We start from the raw sequence: 26,973 nt of genomic DNA on the forward strand, positions 1-26,973 counted from the left end.
TTCACTGTGTTCTCAAATTATTATTATTATTATTTTTTACAGAACAGCCACCCTTGGATTTTTTATTTTGCATCTATGGTCTTAAAACTCACCATATAACAATGTAGAAAAATCAGAGAATTGTATCATATCAAATTGTGTGGCCTGTTATTATTATCGAACAGCGTCTGAAATATCCCTGATCACAAATTTCTATCAAGATTGAAATTGAGGTGGCCGCCGCCGACAGTTTTTTCAATTTTCCAAAAAACGACCGTCTAACAAGTATGCCCACTTCACTTAAGTATTGGCTGGGTGCATAAAAAGAAAGTAATGCAAGGTTTAAAATTCTCCTTCAAAGTCCCCTTTCTCCATTTTCTACACAGCTATTCTGTCCCTTTCTGTGCGTAGAACTGGGTGCACCATGAAGATGAGAGACTGTACAAAATATAAACTATATATTGCAAAAACATCCATGTAAACAATAATTTAGTCTTGAACTGAATCAAGTTTTTCTTTACAGCAAGTGGACAACCTGTAAGCGATCTGAACTAGAGTGGGATATGGGTACTCAGTACTTTTTTAGCATTTTATAAGACTTGAATTACCCCAGGCGAGCAGTATTGAGGCATTTCATGTTGCTGTTTTAACATGAAACTCCAGCCGTGTTTTGTTCTTGGGAGAACTATCCCTTTAAAAAGAAATATGAAATGTGACTGCTAAGGATGACTAACAACTACAGCCTAAATCTGCCAGCATGTGCGTAGTGGGTGGTAGTATTTTCCCACTAAGATTACACTGACGATGAGATGCTGGCCACAGTCAAGTCTTCTTAGTTGTAGTTTTCATAAATCAATTTAAATAAGTCTTTTTCAAAGTCTGCATCGCCCTCTAAGGCAAGTTTGGCTTGAAGTAGGACTGAATGATATGGTAAAAAAAAAATATTGCAATTATGTATATTTTATTATATTACACTGTAATTATGATATGATTCACGATTAGTGGAAATGATAATTTTTGCATCACAATTGTCATATTCACTGAAAAAAAACTATTACAATAATGATGATGTGACATTTGGGGTCTGTACAATAAACAGTCATGTTTCAACAGTCAAGAATCTCTGCAGCACAACAGTACTTCAACATAAAGCTGTTTTGTAACACATTTTTCCTTGCACAAAAAATTTCAGTTTCTGTGATTTGGATATTGCACCTGGCCATATTACAATTGCAATAATATCTGATTAACTGCGCAGCCCTAGCTTACAGATATCACATATCAAATGATATGATTACAGAAGTCAATGGGTCCACACAGTGTCAAACAATTTTACAGTGACTTTTACAAAGTAAAAAGATGTGATATCATACTGTCATATTGGTATCAGTACAATCCTCAGATAATGCCTAAAATGTTGGTAGTGATATCCGTGAGTACACAAGTTTATGCACTGATCCAATACCACTTAATCTATTAACACATTAAGGGGTCCCTGTTACTTCCCAGCAGTATTCCATACAATATTTTTAGCTCCAGGACAGTGAAGTCAGGTTCTACAGTGGAAGTGTTTGACCTGATTCAAGGCACACAGCAATGACAGCTTTGGTCTTTGCTGTCATTTGATAACCACTAATAAAGAAAATGATTTGTATGTAGGGCAAGTAAAAATTGATCTTTGGCAAGTAGACCTCTTACCCACTTGCCTAACTGGGTAAGTGAAAAAAACATTGATTTGGTACTCCCACATGCAAAGTTCAGGTATCAGAATCGTGAAGGAGAAAAAGGTACCAAAAAATCTCTAATGTCACAATAAAAAGCATCTGATATATCCTGAAGTGGGAACAAATCCTCCACACCTCTCTACTTCTTTACTCTTTGAATTCAGGCACTCTGGAGCAGTGCCCTGAAGGCATCATTTCCAACTGACCACCGGGGAAGTGACCCGGACATTCAAGAATGACTCTGGCCTTTAAAAAACACATTTTGTTACCTTCGTCTTCTTCCACTCACTCTTTCTTTTACCACATCTTAACTGACCATCTCATCCCTCTTTCTTTCTTTCTTTCTTTCTTTCTTTCTTTCTTTCTTTCTTTCTTTCTTTTTCATTATCTTAGAAATCGCTGGTTTCATCATTGTCTTTCTCTCTGAAAAACTGTTCTGGTACCCAGAACATTAAAAGGCCACACCATACTGCTTTAGGTAGAGCCCATTGCAAGTCTGCCAGCTGTTGCAGATACTGCAGAATTTGCTCCAAGCTGTGGAGAACAGCACCACATTCAAGTACACACTACACACCCACGCTTAAAAAGGGAAAGGCACATATGCATAGACGCGCACACACACACAGGTGTCGTCATATTGATACACCCAACAGATCGAATGCTGTCTGCAATCAGGCCTATCAGAGGAGGGGCTGCAGTCTGGACTGTTTCTCTCAGCTCGGCAACACTGCACAAACTCAATTGAATTTTGAATCGTCCCCTGATAAAAATCTGGTGTGCAAACAAGCCTCACAATCAAGCCAAATAACAAATAGAGTAGTATTTTCCATTACAGGGAAATCTACTTCGATTGGATGTGAAGGCACCACAACTTTGCAGTAGAAAAGAGCTGCAGAGGGTTGCCAGAAAGAACTGTTTTACATCCTAGTTGCCGTGTTTTCGATGCCCGGTGTTTTGCTGGCTGGCTTACGGTCGGTCACTCACTTGCATGTTTGTCTGCCAGGGCGATGAGTGTGCTGGAGATGTCCCTGCGCCGGTAAAAACACACCACTTTGGCCTCCACGTTCCCATTGGCTGTCTGCAAACCAGAGACAATCGGCGTTACCACGGCAACAAGTGGTGCCGCACACAGAGCACCCACACATGCACGCACACACACACACACAGATGAAAGACCCATAGATGAGGCTACTTCTTAACGATGGCTGAAAACGCAGTGTGAGACTAAAGCGTTTCTCCAAAAATCACAATAAGTGTTGCAGTTATCAGGACAGGGTGGTGTGGTGGGGGACGTCTGTGCAGTCCTGTCCTTCGTTTCTTCCCAGTAATGCCACACTGGTATGTTGATTTGAGGTTGTTTTTAAATTAAGAGCTGCATGACAATGTTTTATTGAATGCTATCTGAGAAATGAGAACTACCACTTGAGGTCTAAAAAAGCAATAAGGCTCATTTAGAAATTGATTAGTCGCTTTTACCTCCTTTTTTTACTCCCTACACAAAAAAGAAAATGGAATAATAGAGTATAAACTGCAATATTGATAAGCTGTGATACTTTAAAGTGTTACATATCATTGACAATCACATTTATCTATTCAGCTTATTATAGGCCAAGCATATTAAATTAGGAACCCTCTCATGAATCCTACTAGGATGGATGGAGAGAAGGAGAATAAGCAGTGAATGTCATATTTTTTTAACATTCTGCAGACACTTTAGCACTGCAGAACTTTTTACTTTTCTAATCATGAAATAATTAAAATCCAATTTATCCCATTTCCGTGTTTGACAAAACACTGCATAACAACGAAAACATAATTCCTCATTTATTATTGTTTCTGATCGCAAAGTGCACACTTTTTTCTCTACTAATGAAAGAAGTCTTTAATGAAACACTGAGGACTGTGTTGGCATTTTTTCTTGAGATTTCCCTCTTTTGTTGCATGACACAGATGCAGCTGCTGTTAATCTGGAGGGAATTAAATAATATCTCTTTTCCTTGTCCATGCAAGTTAAAACTGTAAACCTTATTTTGTCTAAAGGCCGAGTGAAGTAGAACACAACTAGGGTTGCAACTAACCCTAACCCTTCCCATTGTTGATTATTTTCTTGATTAATCGTTTAAGTCTACGCAATGTGTGTGTTTTTGTGTTTTTTTAAGGTGAAAAATGCTCATCACAATTTCCCAGATACCAAAGTGGTATCTTCAAATTGCTTTTTTTCCTCAAATCAATGGTCCAAAGGCTGAAAACTCTTCACTTACTATCATAAATGGTTTAGTAGTTTGCCATTTTTGCCAGTTTTTAATCGACTATCAAAAAAACGTGGTGATTGATCTTTTTTCAATCAGCTTATCAATTATACAACTAATAGTTGTAGCTCTAAACATAACTGAATATAATAAGAATGGACCAGGGTAAACAGAATTAAGATGAGCATTGTCAGCCATGAGTGTGGGTGTAAGAAAAACAAAGAAAAGGCTTGCACTACTGATTTGATTACATTTTAAGAAAGTTAATGTCACACAATGTTTGGTGACATTTCAGTTAAGTCACAGAGAAATCTGACAAAGTACGGAAGAATTCAGATCAGGGCCTCCTTTAGCATTTTCACCATAAAATCATAAATATTTAAATGTGTGAGTTAAAACTGTAAAGCTAACTTGTGCAGCAGCCTAATTAAAGCAGAACATAACGTAAGATGATGAGAGGAACTGGTGAGGTCAAGCAGAGACGTAGGCAGGAAGATGACATGAGTATGGATGTAAGAACCAAAGAAAAGGTAAAGAAATATCTAGAGTGATCACAGAAATATCACGGTGTAGTTTTAACATGTAAAGCAGTATAGTTGAGGAGTTTAGTACAAGCATTTCCCTGCCTGATCTCAAGTAAGTTAGTCACACTTTTTGCACGATTCTGTCAGAGATTAAACAAATAGTCAATTAACAATTTTTAATTGAAATGTAATTGACACAGACATGAATAATCAGAAACCTCAGAAAATTTTGTTGACTAATTTATCATTTAGATCAGACTTTTAAGAAGAAATGTCTGTCCATTGTGATGATTTTCTGTTTCTTTGTCTAATGCGATAATAAACTTCAGTCTTGAAATGTTGGTCAGTCAAAACAAGCACTTTCATACCATCATCTTCCACTTTAGTTAATTGTAATGTGCATTTTTCATTTTTTATTCCACACAAAGAGCAATAAGACAAATAATCAGCAGGGTAATCACTGATGAAATAATCATTATTTGCAGCCCTATATTCTTTTACTTTTAAACCTTTACACTGGATGGACGTAAGTTTAGTAACATAAAGTGACATTAAATACAATCAACTTAAGAGATGCTTGCTTAAAAAAATTTAAATAAATACATTAAAAATTGATTTGAGTGCTGTCAGGAATTAATACATAGTTTGATAGCTAGCTAAAAGGTTAAATTATGCCTTGTTTGCTAGCTAGCTGACAAGCTAAAGAAAGTTATATTGTTTTGTAGCTGGCTAAAAACTTGGTTAGCCTACTAATGATGGCTCAGCAGCCATTTTAAAAGTTAAACCTCCTAAAGTTTAAGTTTAAATTAACCTCAACCTAGTTTAAATGTTTGGTAGGCAGTTTTTGCCTATCTTCACCGTTCTGACTGCATAAAATTTTCACTTAGATTTTTCAGTCTTTTTTTATTTTGGGTCAGTTTTCCTGAGATTTGATTGCAAAATTAGCAACAAATCATCTTGCTTACAGTATCACAATATACTGACTCTTAACCCCAGTATTGTGACACATGTCGCCAGATTTTTGTCAATACACAGCCCTAATGTTCAGCCAAACTCTTTTCTGTATTTTTCCAATAGCAGCTGTAGATTGTAAAGATTCTTCTCTACACTCTTGTATACTTTCTAGCAGTGTATCTCCAACCTTATGGAGGAGAAACCCAGAGATCCCTGAGGAGCAGAGAGACTGACAGTGACAGGCAGAATAGAAGGCTCACTCTGAGCTCTCTGCCAATCACATTAAACAGCCTCCATATTATCCAGCACAGGCCTGGGACAGGGGACAGACAGCAGGCACCTGTAACTAGTCTACAGAGACAGGCCTCTTTTTCTGCTTCTTTTACTCAACAATGTACAAGATAGCAGGCTGGGATTCACCAGGCGTCATCTGGAGCAACATTATCATCATACTTAACACTGCAGTGTTTTTACTGCTTTCGCTACACTAAATATATATACTGTCTGAATCACACATTTCCTATGTTTAAAGTGGTATATATGGCATCATAATAGAGAGTACTTTTTATGTTGCAGTCCAGGGTGTACAGTCTAAAGTAGCCTTAGAAATTTACATGGAACCAAAAGAGCAAGAATGTCTTTGACAATTAAAGAGCTACTACACACTTCAACACATTTTTAACTATAAACCAAATGATATGACTATATTGTGATGGGATAAAACAATGTTGGCATTAATATTGATATTTCCCACAAATTTTATAGAAATCTGCATTTCATGGGTTAAAAATAGGGCTGCCACAGTTATTTTTGTTATCAATTAATCTGACCATTGTTTTCACAATTAGTCCATCAATCGCTTAGTCTATAAAATGTCAAAAAAATTGTGAAAAATGATCATCACAATTTCTGAGAGCTTAAACTGACATCTTTAAATGGTTTATTTTGTCCAACTAACAAACCAAAACCCAAAGACTCCATTTACTTTCATAAATGACAAAGAAAAGCAACAAATGCTTACATTTAAGAAGCTAGAGCCAACAAATATTTGAGATTTTTGCTTGAAAAATGACTACAACAATCTATTATCAAAATAATCTGCAATTAATATTCTTTTGATCGGCAAATCGAGCCATTCGTGGTCTTAAGAATGCCGCAGCCCAATTCGAAATCTGAAAATCTTCTGTGGCCCACCCAAACCTTTAATCACAACTCTGATTAACACACGAGACTAATCATACCAATCACAAAATATAAGATATGTTCCTGTGTTAATGGGACAGGTCACTAAAGATAACTGGAGAATAACACAACACAACAATTTAACTCCCATGGCTTTGTTTTATTAGTTCTGATTACTTTTTTAAAATTATTCATACATATTTTATGATTTCAAACTTATATAATTGAAACTTAAAAACGTTTTATCTATTTTTCATGACCTCTCAAGGCCCACCTGCAGAGCCTTCTTGGCCCACTTAGGAAATCACTAATCAATTAATGGACTAATCGATGCAGCTCTAGTTGAAAATGGCTCAACGCACCATCTACTGTTTTACATCAGCCCTGAACCTTGCAAGGCCAGCACTGCCATGGAGTGGAGACAGTTGGGACTTATCTTTGTCATTACATTTATATATTTAAAAAAAAATGTTAACACCCTCTTATCAGAGGTGGGTGGCACACTACAAATGAGCAACTCCTGCCTCTCACATCCACCCACCCCCCTCTCAGCTCCTTGCCCACTTTTTAGCATTTTTTTTAAATTATGCAGTGGGTGGAGTTAGGGTTTCTACAGAGACATTAAAATGTGTTTTATGCTGTGAGCCAAATTTCGATCCTTTATGCTTTAGGGGTACAGTGAAGAACACACAAGGCAGTTAAAAGATATACAGTCATTAATAAAACTCATCACATTTGTTGAATCTCTGGCAAATCCGACTGAAGAAGAGTGGGTTTGCAGGACTGTGACAGAGGGATGAAATCTGACGTACAGCTGTCAAATCAAGAGTACAAAATTTAAACTCAGGCACGCACACACTCACCTTGTTCAACTCCTCTATCCTCCTGATCAGCAGTGGGTTACTGGACGAGTTCTCAAAATAAACATAATCTGCAGAGGAACAGCAAAAAGGAGGAAGAGAAAGAAGAGGAGAGGAGAATGGAAAGAGAAAGAAAAAGAGCAAAGAGAAATGTCAGTCAGCATTGCGAGGTCATCCAAACGTTCAGGGTGATTTCCAGTTGGACCACACTATGACAGCATAATTAGTCAACAGGAAAAGTGCAACACAGACATCCACCAAATGTTGGTTTAACTCGATTAGGTTAATTTCATACACAGGAGATCCAGCTGTATTTGGGAGGTCTGACTGAATGAGATGTTGACGCACAGATACGCTCTCACACACAAACACAACAAATCTGGCTCTTCAAACCTTCTATTCAGACAGCAGCCTTGTATTTCCTCATGCCTTCTTTGTCTTATTGCTCCGTTCATCCACCCCCCCCATGTGTGTTGTTTGCATGCACAGTGCGTTCGCATTTGTGTGGGTGTGTATGAGCTTCACCACGCATGTGTGACTTTACTATGCATTCAAGTGTGTGTGTGTTTGTGTGTGCGGTTCCTGGCACCGCTCCAGGCCCATTGGAGGCTTAGCTCTCACCAGGATGTCCCCACAGGCCCCAGTCTTGGTAGGGTGCCTGGTCTTAGCCCTGCATGTGTCTTGGCTGAGTGCTGTCAGATTATACCCCACACTTGGAAGGTTGCCTGGAGGTGGAGCTATCCTCCCTTCACCCTGAACCTCCCCCCACTCCCATCCTCCACACTCCCCCCAGGCCCCCCGTCTTCCTGACCGACGAGGCCAGAGATCACCCGAAATTCCAGCAGCATACCCGCGATACGCACTGACTCCTGCGCCTCCTGTGTCCAGCACTAACTGGTTTAGGCATGCACTCATCATGCCCGCACACCCAGGACCTGCACTGACATCCAAATCAGTGCATTATTATGACTGCTTGAGTTAAAGGAAAAATCCTCCAACAAACACTGGAACATTGTTAAAACAGCAATCAGTATAGACCTTTGCTGTTTGTTCTGCACAGAAAGCTCCAGAATATAGTCATTGTTACAAGCCTGAATAAGAATATAGTGTGAAAACAATTAACCAATTCATGAATTGACAGCTATTTTGATAGTTGTGAATTTGTGAAGCAACTGTGAAGCAGCTTCTAAAATGTAAAAATTTCATGATTTTCTTTTCTTGTTTTATATTATCATAAATTGAAGAGCTTTGGGTTTTCGACATGACTGGAGCACTCAAGTCTCTAACAGTCTTGAGCAGGGCTGCTATTAACAGTTACTTTTATTATCAATTAAGCTGCAGATTATTTTCTTTGTTAACTGACTTATTGTTTTGACTAGAACATGTCACACAATAGAAAAAAAAATGCCCATTATAATTTCTCAGAGTCCAAGGTGACATAATGAAATGTCTTCACTTGAGATTTTCAATTTATAATGATATAAAACAAAGAAAACAACAAATCCTCACATTGGATAAATTGAAGCCAGATTAATGAGGTTAATTTTCTGCTGATAGACTAAGGTGCTTTGTAGATCAAAGCTTTTCTGTCTGAGGCCAGTGTATTTTCTGAATTGCTTGCAATGGGAGTGGTGCGAATATAACACACTGCTACAAACGCCAACACTGTGACGAGGTGCTGAGCAGAGGCGTGTCCGGACTTTTTCGACTGAGGTGGCTCAGCTGGGGCACTGACTTATCCACGCAGGCCCACATGGAATCTGTGCCACAGAATCCCAACATTTCTGCAGATTTTAAACAAATCGAGGTGCTGCTTGTGAAACTCTTGGTGCTTGGTGGGAGATAAATAATTAATGGTTTCACTAATTAATTTTTGCTCTCTCTGCTCCACACTGAACCTTGTATTTTAGAAGCCACGTGTCCTACAGTTCATGCTGGTAGATTTTTTCATGAAATGCTCACACTTTGTTTTGAACTGTTGGTGATAGAAAAATAACCTAAAATTTAAAGATTCAACTAAAATCTACTAAGTATTCATTTCAGCCCTTCTTGAGATAATTTTAGCTCGTTTTAATGTATGGCGAGCTTATTTTTGTTCAAAAACAATCTTTGTTTCAACAATCTTTCAATAGGCAAACTCTGAATATCACATTACAAGCAAAAACAACATTCAGCTAAAATCTTTAATTCAGGATCACCACTGAATTACAACATTACAACAACATTAATGTATGCATTAATGTTGTTTTTGTCAGTAGCATAAAGGAAACTACAACTAACTTCTCATTATACACACCCCCTGCCTGCCGTTTTCAGCTGGGGAAAAAAAGATCAGGTGGACACATCCCCTAATTGATTAATCGACTTGATTCAGCTCTAGTCTCAAGACATTTTCTTTAATTACCTCAGACTTGTCTCTGCCATCAGTCTTTCTTCTGATCTCAAGGAAGGCCAGTCGACTTTTATTTTGTTTTTGATGCACACATATATAAAAAGACTAACTTACTACTTACAACGTGGTGCAAAACTGTTCCACTGAAGTGGCTAACAGCTGACAGTAAGTGAATATAATATGAAGTCAATTCAATTAAATAATTCCAAATATTTTTTTTATCAATTCAACACCACTGATTGATAATCTGACACTTCCTCTTCCTCTTGCAGGTTAACCAAAGCAGCACCAGTAGTTCAGAAAACGTGTGTTGTCATTCCTATAACAGCTTCTTCTGGCAACCACAGACACAGATATTCACTTCTCAACATCTCTTCGAGACAGGGAGAGATCGTCACATAATGTCTGTCTACTCTTCACCCTGTAACAGCTTGTTACTAGACTCCACTGCCACTGTGACATCTTCGTCCTGCTGCTGAATATCAAATAGGCTGACTTGAAATTGAGCGGTGCCGGGACAGAAAATGAAGACCTGCCCGTTTTCTCAAACTCAAGAGAGGCAGCGGGCTAGAGGTCAGAAGTCAAAGAAACTGGTTTGTGAGTAGGTCTGATCACCAGACTGTGCTGTGAAACTGTGGATTAGGAAAAAGAGAAAGACTTTATCCATTTAGTGAAGAGCCACAGCCGAGGTGTTCTTGAGAAACAATTCTGATGAGAGCTAAAACAACTTGTTGATTAATCAATTAGTCTATCATTAGAAAATTAGTCACTATGTTCCTATGTTATATATCATCAACCATTTATTTTCAAGTAAAAATGCCAAAAATGATGCTTTCAGCTTCACAACGAGGAAAGATGAGGATTTTTCCTCCTCTTGAATCCTACAACCCTGATTCCCAAAATACTGGAACGCAGTGTAAAACAAAAACAGAATGCAATGATATGTAAATCCTTTTCAAGCTATATTCAACTGGTAAAGTTGTGTAAATTGTAACTTCCACAACTTGTAGTTGTGGAAGTTGTGTAAATTGTGTAAATTGTGTAAATTGTGTAAATTGTAATTGTGTAAAGGATGGGGTGACATTCATCACCTTGTGAAAAACTGAGTGGGCAAATAGTCCAACAGTTGGAGAACAGAATTTCTCAACACACATTTTCAAGGAATTTAGGGATTTCACCGTCTACAATCCATAATATCATTAAAAGATTCAGAGAATCCGGAGTAATCTCTGCAAGGCCAGGGACCAACAACGAATGCCTGTAACCTTCGATCCCTCAGGCAGCAATACAATACCAACTGATATGACTATATGTATGTCTGCAAGTCTGACAGTTTGTCACTGCATCTGTAAATGCAAGTTAAGACTCTACCATGCAAAACAAAAGCCATAGCTATATCAACATCATCCACAAACCCTGCCGACTTCTCTGGGCCTGACCTCATCTGAGATGGACTGACGGAGAGTGGAGAAGTAGGCTGTGGTCTGACAAGTCCACATTTCTTGAAATTCACTGACATTATGTCCTCCGGCCTCAAGAGGAAAAGCACCATCCAGACTGCTACCAGCACAAAGTTCAAAAGCCAGCATCTGTGATGGTATGGAAGTGTGTTAGTGCCCATGGCATCATGGCTAACTATCACATCTGTGAAGGCCCCGTTAATGCTGAAACGTACAGGATTTGGAGCAACTATGCTGCCATCCAGACAACTTTTTCAAAAATGCCCCTGCTTATATGGATGAAATTATATTATATTATATATGCCAATTCCAGGGAAAATTACGATTTTCTGGGGTGCCCCTATGGCTCAGCTTGTAGAGCATGTGTCCCATGTACTGAGGCTGTCAGTCCTCTGCAGTAGCTACTGGTTTGACTCTCGTCCGTGCCCCATTTGCTGCGTGTCATTCCCCCTCTCTCTACCCGCTTTACTGTCATATCTTCAGCTGTCACTATTGTAATAAAGGCAAAATCCCAAAATATAATCTAAAAAAAAAAAAAAAAAAAGAAAATTTTGATTTTCTGAAGTGATTTTTTCCCCAATTTTCCACTTTTCTATACATCAAAACACTTTTTGAATAATGAAGAAGAGACTAAAAACCAACCAGGCCTGAACTTAATTCCCACTGGCCAACAGTAAAAGGTACTGTACTTCTTTTCTATATGCAAATTAGGGCAGCGGGTGTGTGATTTCTGAAAAAAGTAATTGTTTAGTCTATAAAATGTGAAAAAGAAGTTAATAAAGCCAGTGACAAGTTCCCAGAATTCATGTCTTCAAGTTGCTTATTTTGACCAATAAGCAAAGATATGAAACAGAAGAGGCAGCAAATCATCACATATGACAAGCTGTAACCAGCCCGTTTGCTTGATAAATTACTTATATGGTCAATGATTAATTCTCTGTGAATCAAATTGATTGATCGACTAATGGCCTCATCATTTCAGTACTAACATGAATATACTTTAACTGGATACACTTAAAAATTCAAACATGCGTGCTAAAAGAGAAAACGTTCACTGGACACATAAAGGTAAATAAAACTGTCAATGTTCAAAGGAATCCTGATCAAAAAGTTGTTTGACGCTCAAAAACAGGGACGGGTCTCATGACAAACAAACCACGGAGAGAAACGCTGACGTTTAATTGCGCCCTTCAAGGCTCGCCAGCTCTGTGGGACCCATTAATCGAGAGCCAAAATGCGTCATGACCGTTTCAAACTGAAGCAGAGCCACATGTCCACATTCAGTTCTGGTGTGGGGTTGGGTGTGAATTGCCGCCACACAGTAAGACACTTTTTGGTTGCTGACGGCACATTTCTCCCAGTACATTTAGAGTCACTGTGAAGGTGGGATATTGGGCACAACTCACTGTCTTCCTTTTTCCTGGCTCGGGAGCTGAAGTTACCAAGAATGGAATCACTTTAAGAGTCCCCTCCTCCTGCCGCCTCCAGAAAGAAAAAGTGAATATGGGAAGAAAATGGTTAAGTGACAGTCAAGAGTGGGTTGTTTGAGTGTTGGAGTTTCCACCATGTGAGGAGCTAAAGCCTGGTAGAGAGCGAGCTGGAGAGGAACTCAAAATGAGAGCAACAGAGAGAAAGAGAGAGGGCCTGTAGGCACTGAGCAGCGTCACTCAGTCTCTCCGTTTCCCATCAGCCCTCCCGCCACCTCAATCCGCGTATAACCCCCCCCCCCCCCCCCCCCCAGTCTCCATTCCCCCACTCCCAGTGTCAGCCAATCGGCAGTCTCTGGTGTCTGTGATGTCACAGTGCAGTCGGATTTTGTGTGAGCCAATCAAGGCATGTTACTGAGCCCCAAAAGAGAGAGTCTGCTGGGCTGATTCAAACCAGGCCAGGGAAAGACAGACAGGCAGTCAGACAGACGCAATGATGAGAGAGGGAAAACATGAGATAACTGATGGAGAGATACCTGGACAGACAGAAAGACTGGACAGCATCAGACAGCTTAGTAAAAATTTCAAGTTAGAGAATGAGTTAGTCAGACAGTTAAAGTAGGAGCAAAAAAACGAGAGATGATGAACAAGTTAAATTAATAGACACTGAGGTGGAGGACTAATTGGAAAAACATTCCACTGTACACACAAAAAAACTTTGGCATGGTACACACTTGTACTCTACTCATGGATCACCATCCAAACTATGCACTTAAATCTTAGTAATAAAACTGATCCAGTTTCTGTTTCAGTTTGTAATGATTTATCTAACTTGTTCATTTTTGCTCATCTGAGCTGTAAACAGTGCCCAAAATAGCGATGAGAATGATTAAAGCCATAGAGGGAGCTTTCAGAAACTTGACCAGCATATTTCCTGTATGCCACCACTTGTGTATACTGTGCAAAAACAATGTAACACATGTATAAAATGTGTGGCAGACAGTGCCGGCCTTAGAAACACATATGTTTGTGTGGTTCAGCCTCTGAAGGGAAGCCTTAATCTGTCTCAGCAAACACCCCGGGTCACCCCAAAATCAAAAGCACACATTTTTCTTCTTACCTCTAGTGCTATTTATCCGTAGATATGCGAGTTGTTGCATACTGGAGATATTGGCCCTAGAGATGACCGCCTTTTCTTGAATACAATGGGACTAGATATACTTGGCTTGTGGCGCTCGATAAAAAAAGAAAACAGCAATAGCCTTGTTGTGAAGAGTTTCATGTAGGAACTATTTTCTTTCTACCAAACTACACCCAGCAAACGGATCAATGTGCAGAAGAAGCATGAATCTACTCATGGAAAAGTCACAGCTCAGCTGAGGAGGACGCCATTAATGTTTACATGCATACTAGGGCTGCACAATTAATTGTAAAAAAAAAAAAAAAATCTTGATTCACACATCTATGTGACCTCATTTGTAAATGACAAGCTACCAGCCACATAAAACTCAGTAATGCAAACATTATACACTGTATCACCAGTTGACTTTTTTTTTTTTGTTACAACTGACTTTAAAATTGAAGTCCAGCACTTTGATAGATGTTATGTCATTAGACGTCTCACATTTTTGCAATAAATATTTTTGTTGAAAAAAATAAAAATCATGTGAGTGATCTCAGTTCTTGGAAAGAAAATCATGATCCACGTTGTAGCAAGAACTGTGCAGCCCAAATGCACACTTCCTCCTGTGCAGTGATACGGTTGGTGGGTGTAGTTCAAGAAAGAAAATAATTTTTAGATGAACCTTCCCACAAGACTAATGCCATCTAGTTCCATTATAATGGAGACAAGGAACTTTTTAACGTTTGAAAAATGATTAACAAAAACTACTACACTACTTTCACTTTCAGTAGCCTACATTTAATACACTACTCGGCTACTGTGTCAAACTGCGCCCCCCAAATACACATCTGTCAGGTTAGGAATCACAACTTGCAGAAATACACTAGTTGTCTGGCAACTAGTGGCACCAGAAGTATGTTATGTCATCAGTGGTAGTGCCATTACCTAAAGTTAGCAATTTCAGGGGACAATCATGCAATTTAATGTGGAAGTGAGATAGAAAAGCCAACACACAAAAAAAGCTGTCTGCTTGAGGAAAAAAGAAGGTTTCAGGAAAAACAGATCAACTCTTACTTCATCAGACCTTTGGGGGCAGATTATGTGATCGGCCTTATATGAATACATGAATTTAATTTTAAATGCTATCATGAGACAAATCATATGAGTTTTCCTATGTGGCCCTCAATCACATGCTGGCTCCCAAATTGGCACCCATCAAAACTTTGAGAACCCCTGAAAGGGTTACGAGCTAAAAACGGCTGGGTAACAGTGCTTTAGTGTATCATATATCTTGTATATACTGCAGAAGCAGCACCACTACTGCATCAACTACACTGTCTGCCAACATTTGGTGATCACCTGGTAAGAGAATCAAGACAGTTCCTGTCCTGGCACTCCATTTAAGCAGTATTCCCCGCCCTTGCTGCCACGCCAATGCCTAATGGGAGTGATCCCAGTTCAAGCAGGCATAGACACAAACTGGAAGCATCACTAGCAGAGTCGGACCAAAGTTTTTCCAAGTGATAATAATAATGAAAAGGGCTGGGCTTGAGCTAAGAAGCGAGATGGTGAAGTAAATGAAGCATCTACCCACGCTTGTCCATGCACACATACCCCCACCACACCCCACACCCTATCCTATGCTTACTCACACACTCATTCCGAGAGGTGTGTCTGTTGTTGTGAGCAGCAACCATGGAAGAGATTATAGCTCAGACTGTCACCGTATGGATGAGGTTTCTATGGTAATGACAGGGAATTTAATCTTCTGAATCAATCTCACACCTCATTTTCACACTTTGATATCACTCACTTTCACTCTAAATGGCATAATCAACCCAGACACAGCTGCACACATCTGTTTAAAGTGAGACCTAAGCAACTATCTATCCATCCATTTATCTAAATACACATTCCTCTTGTTCTCTTGAATAAGGTGAACATCAACTTTAAGACACTAGGATAAATGTCTCTTCTGACATTGGAGACAATTCACACTGAACACCAGGATGTAAAACTTAAAATACGCCTTTTTCATAAATATTAGGGTTAATCTTTTTAGTGATGTTTAAGCAAAGCATTTTGATCCTATAAACAGCGGCTGCAACTTAACTACCATCACACATCTGTCCTGCACTTGTGTCGCAGCCACCATTGCAGCTTGTTCTTATTCAAATGTGATTAATTAGCAAACGTGAAGAGGTTTTACACAAAACTAGTCTCTAAAAAAAAGTCTTTTAGGAAAGTTTAAACAACCAGATTTTAAATTCCAAATAGCTGAGGTGCCACAGAGATGCCGCAAGGCTGACAGCTTGCAGCAAATAGTGTTTGTTGTGATGGATGCAGTTTGGCCTCTAAAGAAATGTGATGATGGGGACACTTTGTTGAATGAATTTAATAGCTGTCATGCATCTCTCCAACTGACCGCTCTGAATTGGGCAGGATGGCAGCCAGCAAGCAGAACTTCACTCTGCGAGTACACCCACTAGACCTGCGAGAGAAGCAACTGCCAGCGTGGGAAATTAACACCAGCCACCAGCCAAACAAAGTGTGGGCACTGTCAAAGTTAGTCAGTTTGTAAATGAGTAAACACTACAACACCTTGAAGCAGGTCCTGAATCATAACTGGCAGTGTGGAGAAAATCCTGACCAGCCAAAAGAAAGGTGGGCATTGACAAAGTTTATCATTTTTTAAGTTAGTAAACACTACAATACATTTACACCTCCTGTACCAGAGTTGTCACACTCCAACAGTCTTAGTGTATTATTTAAGCATTTATCTAAAAGGGAAGCTTCACAACTTTTCAGGTCTGTTTCAAAACAAAAGTCAGGTATCCTTATTTAGAAACAGCTTTTGTTCGCTGTGATCATAATGTGCTTCCAATGTAAATAATATGGAGCAAAATCCACAGTCCATGTTCTGTGCAAAAATACATTAGCAAGTTTACCTGAAGTTAATATCAGGCTGAAGCACTCAGGGTATTTTAATACCTGTAGTTCGGTTCAATTGGTCCAGACCAAGAGGATGATACACTGTTAGATTTTAGTTCTGGTCCATTTGTGTTCAGCTTGACTTTTTTTTTTTTTACAAATGAACCAGGAGGAGTAAACATGAAATTAAGCAGGCTGACAGATAACTCCTTGATGGGACGGTTTTGGTGACTGTTCATCCTGCATCATCAGCACTTAATCAGGACCAACGTGAAGAAATCAAATGCTGGTGAAGACGTTTATGCAGCACTTTAATGCGTGTAATGTGTATAATTATGTTGTCACAAAGAGCTCATAAAGAAATAACTGATTATAAGCATTATTTAGCAGATTGCTGCATTTTATGAATGATGACTAACAGGTAGAGACAATGAGAGAAAATGAGGCGTCTTGCACAGTAATGATTCAGGGCTTATCACTGGGATCACTGTCACACACTTTCTAATGGACTTAATGAAGAAGTACAAGGAGAAGGATACAAGCACAGCAATTTTAACAGCTCTTGACCTATTAATCAGGGAAAAAACCTGCACCACCATGCACAAGTGTTACTAAATGATTTGCATACATATATATATGTACATGGCTTAGACAAATCAATTACACAATCGCTTCCTGAACAGATTTCACGTTCAGCAGATGGAGGTTTTTATGCTAAAAAGTCTGCAACTTTGGAAGATACTGACTTGATTTGTTTAACTAAGACTGGGTCCAGACAGACTTCTCTATGCTGAAAAATGCATCACCTCCCCCTTGTTCATTTGAACCCAAGCAGTTTGACAGTGTAGCAAAGTGTCAAGGCAGAGAGCTCCAGCAAAAAAAATAAAAAAATACACACAATTTCCCAGGAAAAAAGTTGACATCATCCAACAAGGGCTTGTGTTTGGCCAATATACACAAATGCACATTCCTAGTGGATTACTTTAAAATGTGAATGCCTTTTTTCTACTGTTAACTTCAGAACTGTCAATGGCGAAAGATAAAATAATTGCCGCTGTGAAAACTTTGCAGTTGTACAATCCTGTTTCAAAGTAGGGCTGGATGATATAGCTGAAAAATGTATCACCATTAAAATGTTTAAGTCCATGACAACAATTACTGATCATTTTCAATTGGCTAACCTTTTTTTTTATCAAGGCACATAGGTAACAACAAATCACCCGTTAAATGATTGGCTGTTTGTGAGTTACTCAAAGCACACTTCATTATCAAGGGATATGACTCAGGGGCATAATCATTATGTGCTTTCATGGTTAGTTTGCATTTAATTTATTTAAGTGAAACTAGTAAACATTTTATTGGGCAGTTTACTTATTGCTACTGATAAAGTGTCTATTGCTCATACATATAACTGTTGTTTTATTACACAGACCTATCTAAAAGTACTATGCAGTGTTTTGGGATGTGAGAAGCCTTGACAATTCTCTGATTCGTCACTCAAATTGAACTTCATGGATCATATTCATGTCATATATGATCTTATTCATAATATTTGATGTCTCAATAGTCTTTGATGCAGCACGCCCCCACCAACGCGGCCCCCTGCATTGTTTTAATGCAGGACTGATTTCGGTCTGAATGCTCACCAAGGCCTCTCAAGACTAATATTAGCCTCAGTTAAATTTAGGAATGCATTTTGCACAGAAAGAGGGCTGTAGATTTTTGTCTCCCATCACTTACATTAGAGGTGCATTAGGAAAGCATAGTTTAATGGATAGAATGAACAGGAGGAATGATCACAGTGAATGAGACTTGTTTGTATCTTCACATGAGCACCTTACTGTTGTTTTAAGAAAGACTTGAAAATTTGCAAAGCTATCCTTAAAGCATACAAGAAATCTCAACAAAACTCTTTTTTCTCATTGTCTTATGAGAGTCATTTTTGTCTGAGCAATAAATCTGCAGCAAGTCTCGGTGACTCTTGTTTGGAGGTTCAGACTTCTAAACCTCTGTGGCCAGTGCACAACAACTCTGTGCTAGCGTTTCTTCTCTTCCAACCATTAAGATGATAAGACTTATGATATAGCCTATACTTAGCCACCAACACTTTCCGGTGTATGGGAGGAAGCACTAGGAAGAAGCACCGCAGGCACAGGAAGAGTGGCGTGTGGCCTGCACGATAAAAACAAAGACATCAGGGCCTATGGAGCCAGCTTTTGTCCACAGTTCATTCACAAGGGAAGTCATTGCTTTTCCAAGACGATGCTGCATTGTCTTGCAAAGTAGCGGCCATCTTTCGAAGGGTTCTGCTTTGTTCTGATGTTGGGCTGAATTGGTCTCAGGAGAAGCATCGGTCAATTATGAGGCTTCTTTTTGGCCTAAAATTGTTCTCGTTTTTTACCTAAATTATTATTGTGACTGTGTAAAAACAATTTAATGGCATGTTTATTGAGTAATTTTATTTTTATGCTTCATGGTTTCAGATTAGTGTATTTTTATTATAGTATATTTATTATTATTAAATCATTAAGCCTACTTGTAATCGTCCAATTTTTGCCTTCAAAGGGCAAACAATAACTTGTGTGATTAATACAATCAAAAACAACTTTACGGTAGATAAAGTCACAACAAGAAAATTCATTCACTCAGATCAATCCTTTCACACACACAGAGCTACATTAATTAACTTCAACTTGTGCTGATCATGCCATAGAAAGGGGCATTACAGGACCAAGTTGGAAAATTACTATTATTTTTGTACCAAGTAAATAGCCGTGGGCCTAATATCGATCCTTGAGGGACAACTGTAGCAACAATTTGCAACTTTGTTTGACAAAAGCACCAGCAACAGTTTGAACCCTATCAGAGAGATGTGAACCAGCTGTAAGCAGAAACATCAAAACTCACAGAAAAGAGTCTGTTTAAAGGTAAAGAGGATTTGTCAGTTGCTGTCCATCAATGCACCAGACAGACAGTCTATTGTTGAGTTTTTTTCGCAGGACATCAATAATACTGAAATTTTGTGTTAGTAAAGCTTCCACAGTACCACAAAATAAGAAGACATAGGCAGAGGACGGCCTCTTTACAGATTTTGGCACTGCCAGACGCTTCTGGTGGGTCATGGGTGATAACTGAGAGATTATTTTTATACAAGTCTATGCCTCATTTTCTGGGCGTAGTTTGCCTGTAACAAGAAGCTGCGTTGGACAGTATCAGAAGCCTAAGAACAATGGTTCTCAAACCGTGGAGCGGGCCCCAGTGTATCTATGTGGAGCATACAGCCACTGCAGGTGGGGCATGCATGACCAAGGGTTTGCTGATGCTACTCTGCTGAACTCCATTTCACTAAAATTCGATGTGGACCCATATTTATTAGTTGCTTCCCATATCATTGTTAATGATTCAGAAAAAGTGGGGTCAGGGAATGACCTTTTCTTGGCTTCAGAAGTGGTGCATACCAGAAAAAGTTTGCTGCCTTGAAAAGATCTACAAAGAGTGCAGCAAAGTGTTGCTTTTTGCAGAGTGAGTTAGAGTGTCATACACCAACAACAACAGCAGTTGTTACAGTTCATGTGCTATAACAATGATCAGCTGTGGGTTGATTAGTGATTCTAGGATTCTGGATGACAGCTCAGATACACTGTAGGTCAATAGTTGCTTAGGTATTATTGTGAACAGTTTGATACATCATCTTAAAGCTACAAGATGAGGCTGACAGGCAGGGAAATAGTCTAAATCACTCATTTGTACTGTTTTGCAAGCAAATTAGTTTTCTGCAGCTACTACACAGAAGCTTGGCTGGAAAGCATCTCAGTGTAAGAGGTTGACAGAGTATAGAGACACACTAAATTCAGTGACATTTGGCTGATAAAGTGTTAACTTTCTGCCCTGCTCTGGACATAATCCTGTTCTCACTCAGGTAGGCCTTGTTTCATTTGACTAAATAAGAGGGCTATGACGTTCACAACGTGCTATTTTTGATGCAGGTACCATGCCAAGGAGAGTCACCGCGTTCCTGTTTCACTAGACAATTGTCAGTGATGGCGTGTAAATATATCTTCACAATGTAATCAGTCATTCTCGCTTTCCCTCCCTCTCCCTTTGACATACACAGCCCAACCATAACGGGGAGAACGCTGGACTACAATCAAAAGCATGAATGAAAAGATCTGCTTGATGGAAAGGGAAATAAAAAAGGAACTGTCCTCTGAATAGTTACACCTGCCAGTGTACCTGTCATGGCACACCATTATGTGGTTGTTCTGACACTTTTGTGACAGTGAAATTTGAGAGAACATTTCATCAGTAACCAGGGATTTCTCTGCCTATCCAGTACAAAGATGGGCCACCTTAGTTGAAAATACCAACAAACATTGCAAAGCCTTTTTTTTAAATGTCAATACATTGGTGTTGACTTAGTGAAAATTATGATTAAAACACTGTACTAAATTGGTCTCACTGCAGCACACTTGTTGTGATTGCTAATGTACAATAATTTATTTTATATAAATATTTAAATAGATAATTATTGCAGTTTTTTCAACAGCCTGTGACGCAGTGATTTAAAATAAATACATTGTAAGACCTACTACACTAACACACATCTTTTTTAGTTGATTTTAGTATTTCTTCTTCTTCTTATACAGGCTAATACTTCTATCACAATTCATCATTTTATGACCCACATTTTGGTACCTGCTTACTGGTCACACTGGAGAGTTCTCTCCCTTCATCATTCTTGTCTTATTTATAAAAAAAAGAAGAGAAATAGAGTCAGGAGAGTGAAACGTGCACAGAAAATTGCACAGTCTGTGTTTTAAGTGAATTTCTGTCCCAATTTAAACAGTATTATTTGTCTCAAACCCGTTTTTTTATATTTCTGTTTCATCTTGGTACAAAATTTAAACCCCTAAGGACACTTTCATCTGTCAAATCATGATTTTGTCACTTAAGCTCACTGCGTGCACCGATCATGCCATGCATGTTCTCCAGCCTTTGCCACCTTTGTCTGAAAAACATCAAGGGAGAACCCTGGTAATCTAATAAAATATCAAGTTAAGCAAAAAATAGGCCTGGGCAATAAAACAATAGTCATATGTATCGGCAATAAACACTTCATCAATAGCAATAATACAAACTGTTCAATAAAATGCTTAGCCCGCAAGTCTATTAAGTCTATTAGCTGTGTGCCTTGATAAATAAAGCAGTTAAGTTCAATGGTGGTTAAATTCAAGTTTAGGTGGTTAAATTCAACATTATTTCTATTTCTCCTGGTCATTAATAATTATGAATAATTTTGAATAGACTGAAATTAAACATTTTTTCAGCTATAATCACCCAGCCCAAAGTCAAAATATTGCAGTATATTTTTGCGTATAGAGCATCTGATTGCTGTCCTATTCTACCCTTTCTTTTCTGTTGTACTTTTTACGTCCTTTCTGATATCCAGTGATCCAGGGAAAGCCCATAACATCCCCTGCCTTACTGAAACTATGGCATAGCTGCAGTAACTTGCATGTGCTTATTTTACACAGTACCTACAGGACACGAATCAGAGCAGAAAATGAGTGGGAGGGGAAAACAGGAATCTTAATTAGATATAATCTGGAATTGCCACTACAAATTAGGAAGAAATAACCTCGGTTAAAGATGTGGAAATACATCTTTAAGCATGTGATCATAATTTTATCCAGATTTCCCCATCTCAGCTCTTTTAGTTAAGGAGTAGCCTTTAACTTTTTCTATACTGGCTCCTTTTGCCATACTTTCTTTGTCAAAAGCATCTTCTTGCTGCTTCCCTGCAAGTCTTAAAGGGTCTCTGCAGGTCAATGTATATGTAATAATGTCGGTTATCTTTATGAAAGAGTAGAGAGCAATAGTTGAATGGCACGCAAAACTTTTACAATATGTTCGCCATGGTACCTTAAATATATAGAAACCCAATGCATGTTAGGGTAGGTGCAGCGGTATATTTAAGTAGTTGTTTGGGCTCATCGCAAGTTACAACAAACACAAAAGAAACGAGGGAATCCAACACTAGTCTTCATCACCATCCTCCTCTTCACACAGTCACCATCATCATCATCTGTAAAGCACAAGGCTCTTTAGCTTTAGGGAAATAATAGAAGGGAAGGAAAGACGGACCACGCTCTGTAAATACATAAAAGACCCGCGGCGAATCGTGGCGAGTCCGCCATAAAAACATTACGGGAAGCTTCTAAAATGTTACCCCGGCCACCTTACCTCCAACCCGGTACATGTTCGCTGCCATGACTGCCCCCGGTCCCTGGCTTCCTCTCCAGGTAGAGGGGTGGCTCTCTTCTGTCTCTCGCTGCCGGAGCTGTGTTAGCACTGCCGCCGCTGTGTGTTGGAAAATGGTGGATTGATCAATACGAAACAGACTAGCAGAGAGACCTTAAAGAGACAGTACACTTTATTTCTAAACCTGAAGTTTAGCGGCAGTATTTAAGGACGAGCGGTGTAACAAATTACTGCTTAATCACTCGTTCAGCGTTAATTTAGCCACCGCTAGCTGCTAGCATTTTCGAAATATAGCTACGCCACAGGCTTTGATGTAATGTTGGAGTGACATCACTGCTGGCTCGTCGAAAACCAACGGTTATCTCGGTAATTTAGTTACTTAAGTAACGTTACCTGTGCGCTTAATTAGTTGGTTCCTCATGTAATTGCTAGTTTATACGATGATTGGATGAAAAATACAAGTTTTAGTGTGGAACTGCGCCCACTTCTACAGAACTGAGCAGATTTAAAACAGAAACTAACGGCTAACAGTTACAGTATCTTCAAGTAACGCCATTAACCTGGACTGAAAAATAAACTATCGCGATATTTTATCTGAAATGTCAGTTGTCCATATCTGAACGGGTTGCTGATCGACAGTGTCAACAGTGGTGGAAGAATTACTCAGAACTTTTACTTATGTAAAAGTAGTAATATCCTGTGGTGGAACGAGTACTGAAATTCATATTCATTATTAATTATTCATATTCATTATATGAATAATGATTAATGCATCTGTAGTCAAGTACAAGTACTGTTACATTACAAAAATATTACTCAATTACAAGTAAAAGTACTGGTGTTCAAAAAATACTTAAGTATAACTACAAAGTATTAATCTCAAAAATTACTCAGAGCATTAGTTACTTTTTAACCATTGATGTTTGAGGCATTATCAACAGCAGCTATTCAGTCAAAGGGGTTTCTGTTTCTGTTTCTCCAAACTCCGGTGTGCATTTTCCTTATGAAAGGTTTGGATATTAATTCAAACTGCACTCAATTCTAACTTTAAAAGTAATTAAGTAGATTACATTGTGAAACGCATAGTTAAGTACAAGTAAAAGTACAGACTTGAAAGTCTTCTCATAAAAGTACAAGTACCCCCCAAAAAACTACTTTATTACAGTAACTTGAGTATTTGTGGTTCGTTACTTCCACCCTTGGCAATGTCATAGTGTGAGAATACTCTGTTACAAGTAAAACTCCTGTGTTTAAAAACCTAAAGTAAAATTACACATATATTGGTACAAATATGTTGGAATCAGGGGGATAAAATAAAATCTTCTGCTTGCTTCTCACATACCTAAAATGTATTTAATAGCAATAAATAGCATTTTTTGTACTATGCATGATTATTTTTGTAGATATTGTTAAGTAATTAATGCACTGTTTCTTTGTCATTGGTATTATCCATGAATTTTCTTACTAACCTGGATATTTAGTTAAACAGAGTAACTGAATGATAATACCAAGAAAAATATTTTAATACTTGTATTTCCTTAAATAAAACTGCACATTTAAACAAAACTGTATAGCTGTCATGTGTCAGACCACATGTCTTCAGCTGTATCAAAATCATTTAAGTATTCAGTTTAATCAGTTTTCATGTTCATTTTTTTACCCTTGTCTCTAGATGAGTAACTCCAAGGAGGCAATTAAAGGCTTTATGTAAATTTGAAAAATAAGTCATGACATTTGAAACAAAAAAGTAAGAAATCTGACTTCCCATATGCCTTTTGTTCACTGTAGTGCCTCCAATGACCTCTTTATCCATGAAGAACTTCAGAGGGTCAGTGCATTATTTCAACAGTACTACATGGAAGAACTAAGGTATTTCAGTCCTGATAGCTGAATTATTAATGTTGTTCATGTCTTCTTCATAGGTAAGTCTGCGGTAAAAGGGACAGAATAAAAACCTAACCTGTCACTCCGGAGCACAAATATTCTGTTGAATTCTAAGTATCATTATCCATCAGGTTTGGCCCTTCAAAGTAAAGTGGTGACTTGCCTATGAATAAGAAATCATGATGATTGAAATACCTTAGTTGCTGCATTAATGAACACATTGTCCTAGCGTTAAGTCATGCATGAGATACTGTTCATTCTTGTCGGTTCATGAAGTAGCACATACATGATTTCATGCTTTTTCATGCATAAAGTCATATAATTCATGTACCCTTACCATTAAGTGTAACCCTGTTGACTAATAAAACATTTTGTGGACACATCCCAGGGTCGGTAGATATATGTATAAAAAAAAAGCTTCTTGTACCACAGAGTGAAACATCTCTAAAGCCAATGCTGTGATCCTAAATCCCTCAGCTCAGTGGTGTCAAGTGAGGACCACAAACCACCAGGGGAGGGCCCCATGGGGTTACTGGCAAAGAGGAATAGGCTTAGTTAGGCCTTCATTTAATTAATGTGTGTAAAATGGTTCCTAAACCCATAGGTTTACCATAATCAAATGTTGCGACAGTAACTACCTAAATGATTAAGATTACATCAAACATAATGCAATGCACTTGGCTAAACTGATAGGGTGACACAACATTTCATTTAAATGTTTATGTAGTTGGTATTTATGTAAGATGACTTGTGTCATGGTGTTTTGAATTTCACAGTATTTGCATGTAGACCATTTAGATAAGATGTTATGTGAGATATGTTTTATTTTGTATATATTTTTATCTAAACCAACTTATACTCTGATTCTGATGTTCTTATCCTATTAATGCAGTAAGATACAATGGTAAAACTGCTCTTTAATTTAGTATTTTTCTCACAATGGGGGTTTTTCAAGGCATAACATGCAACTTTTCTTCCTGAAAGACAATATTTACTGTAGATTCATGTAAAAATAATCCCTTTCAGTCATGATTTATGACCCATTAGAAATGTGTGGTGGTGACTGTATCTGCAGAGACGCTGCCCTCTGCCTGTATTTTCTCATTATTTAACTGTGCTCAGGCTTTACCAACCCATAATGTTGGCATTTAACGTCCTGGCAATGGCAACAGTCATTCTTTTGTGTTCACAAACAGCTGGGACAAATCCTACTGATTCTACCTTTAAATCTACTCAGTGATAAAGTCAATTCAAATTCTGCAAACACGGTTATTCATTTTGTGCATCTATTTATTCCTTTGTATCCGCATGCAATAAATGGTGTGGAAGCTATGAAACTTTCTGATCAGATTATTATTAATCAAACTAGGGATTTATTTGCATACAGCAATGCAAGGTTATTCATTAATATATTCTCCATATGGCTCATATTCATACATATTTTAGCTCAGAGTCTATCTGTGAAGCCAATAGTTGCACATTATGTCCATAGTGTGCAATAAGTGCAGCACAGTGACTGATGCTATGATATTATGGGATATACAGGATTGTGCATCGTCACAAGCACATACTTAGTTAAATGCATGGATCTGCATGCACATGGGCAAATAGAAGGAGGGCAGAAATTGTAGTTTGGTATAATCTGCCATAGCATAATTGGATGTTTTGTGCTGCAGCAAAGACTTACAGCACTGTTTTTCTGTTTACCGTAAAACACGACTACTCCCCTTGGATATTATATGATATAGATTAAAGCATACAGTAGGGAAAATAGAAAGAATATATAGCATAGTCTTTTAGAGATAGTTGTTTGATTAGCTCATTTTATTGTGGATACAAGCGTGGAGCCTCTGTGCTGTGCTGGAGGAATGCTGTGGTGAAGGCTACATCTGATCTATACCATATGGAAGCCTCAATTACTGTTTTCTAACACAGGGGACTACAGCCTGCAGTCACATGACCGCTATAAACCAATCCTGTGTACTTATACAGTACGCACTCCTGCTCAAGTGTGCAGTCTCAA

The 26,973-nt window shown here is 38.4% G+C and overlaps 1 protein-coding gene across 2 annotated transcripts in view; it reads right to left on the minus strand.

Moving 5' to 3' along the window:
- mta1 (metastasis associated 1) overlaps positions 1-23,499 on the minus strand; it is a 59,762-nt gene extending 36,263 nt beyond the window's left edge. Inside the window, exons 1-3 of one of the 2 annotated variants that reach the window (XM_084743315.1) lie at positions 23,049-23,499; positions 7,476-7,543; positions 2,688-2,781 (exon numbers count right to left, since the gene is read on the minus strand). In XM_084743315.1, the coding sequence (XP_084599441.1) occupies positions 2,688-2,781; positions 7,476-7,543; positions 23,049-23,076 (190 nt within the window). In that variant the 5' untranslated portion in view covers positions 23,077-23,499. The remainder of the gene's footprint in view (positions 1-2,687; positions 2,782-7,475; positions 7,544-23,048) is intronic. The other variant, XM_084743314.1, reaches the window with a different exon arrangement.
- Between the last annotated feature and the right edge of the window lie 3,474 nt (positions 23,500-26,973).

This window comes from Lutjanus erythropterus, chromosome 18, assembly GCF_056507025.1.
Source record: "Lutjanus erythropterus isolate fLutEry1 chromosome 18, fLutEry1.hap2, whole genome shotgun sequence".
Classification (NCBI taxonomy): Eukaryota; Metazoa; Chordata; class Actinopteri; order Lutjaniformes; family Lutjanidae; genus Lutjanus; species Lutjanus erythropterus.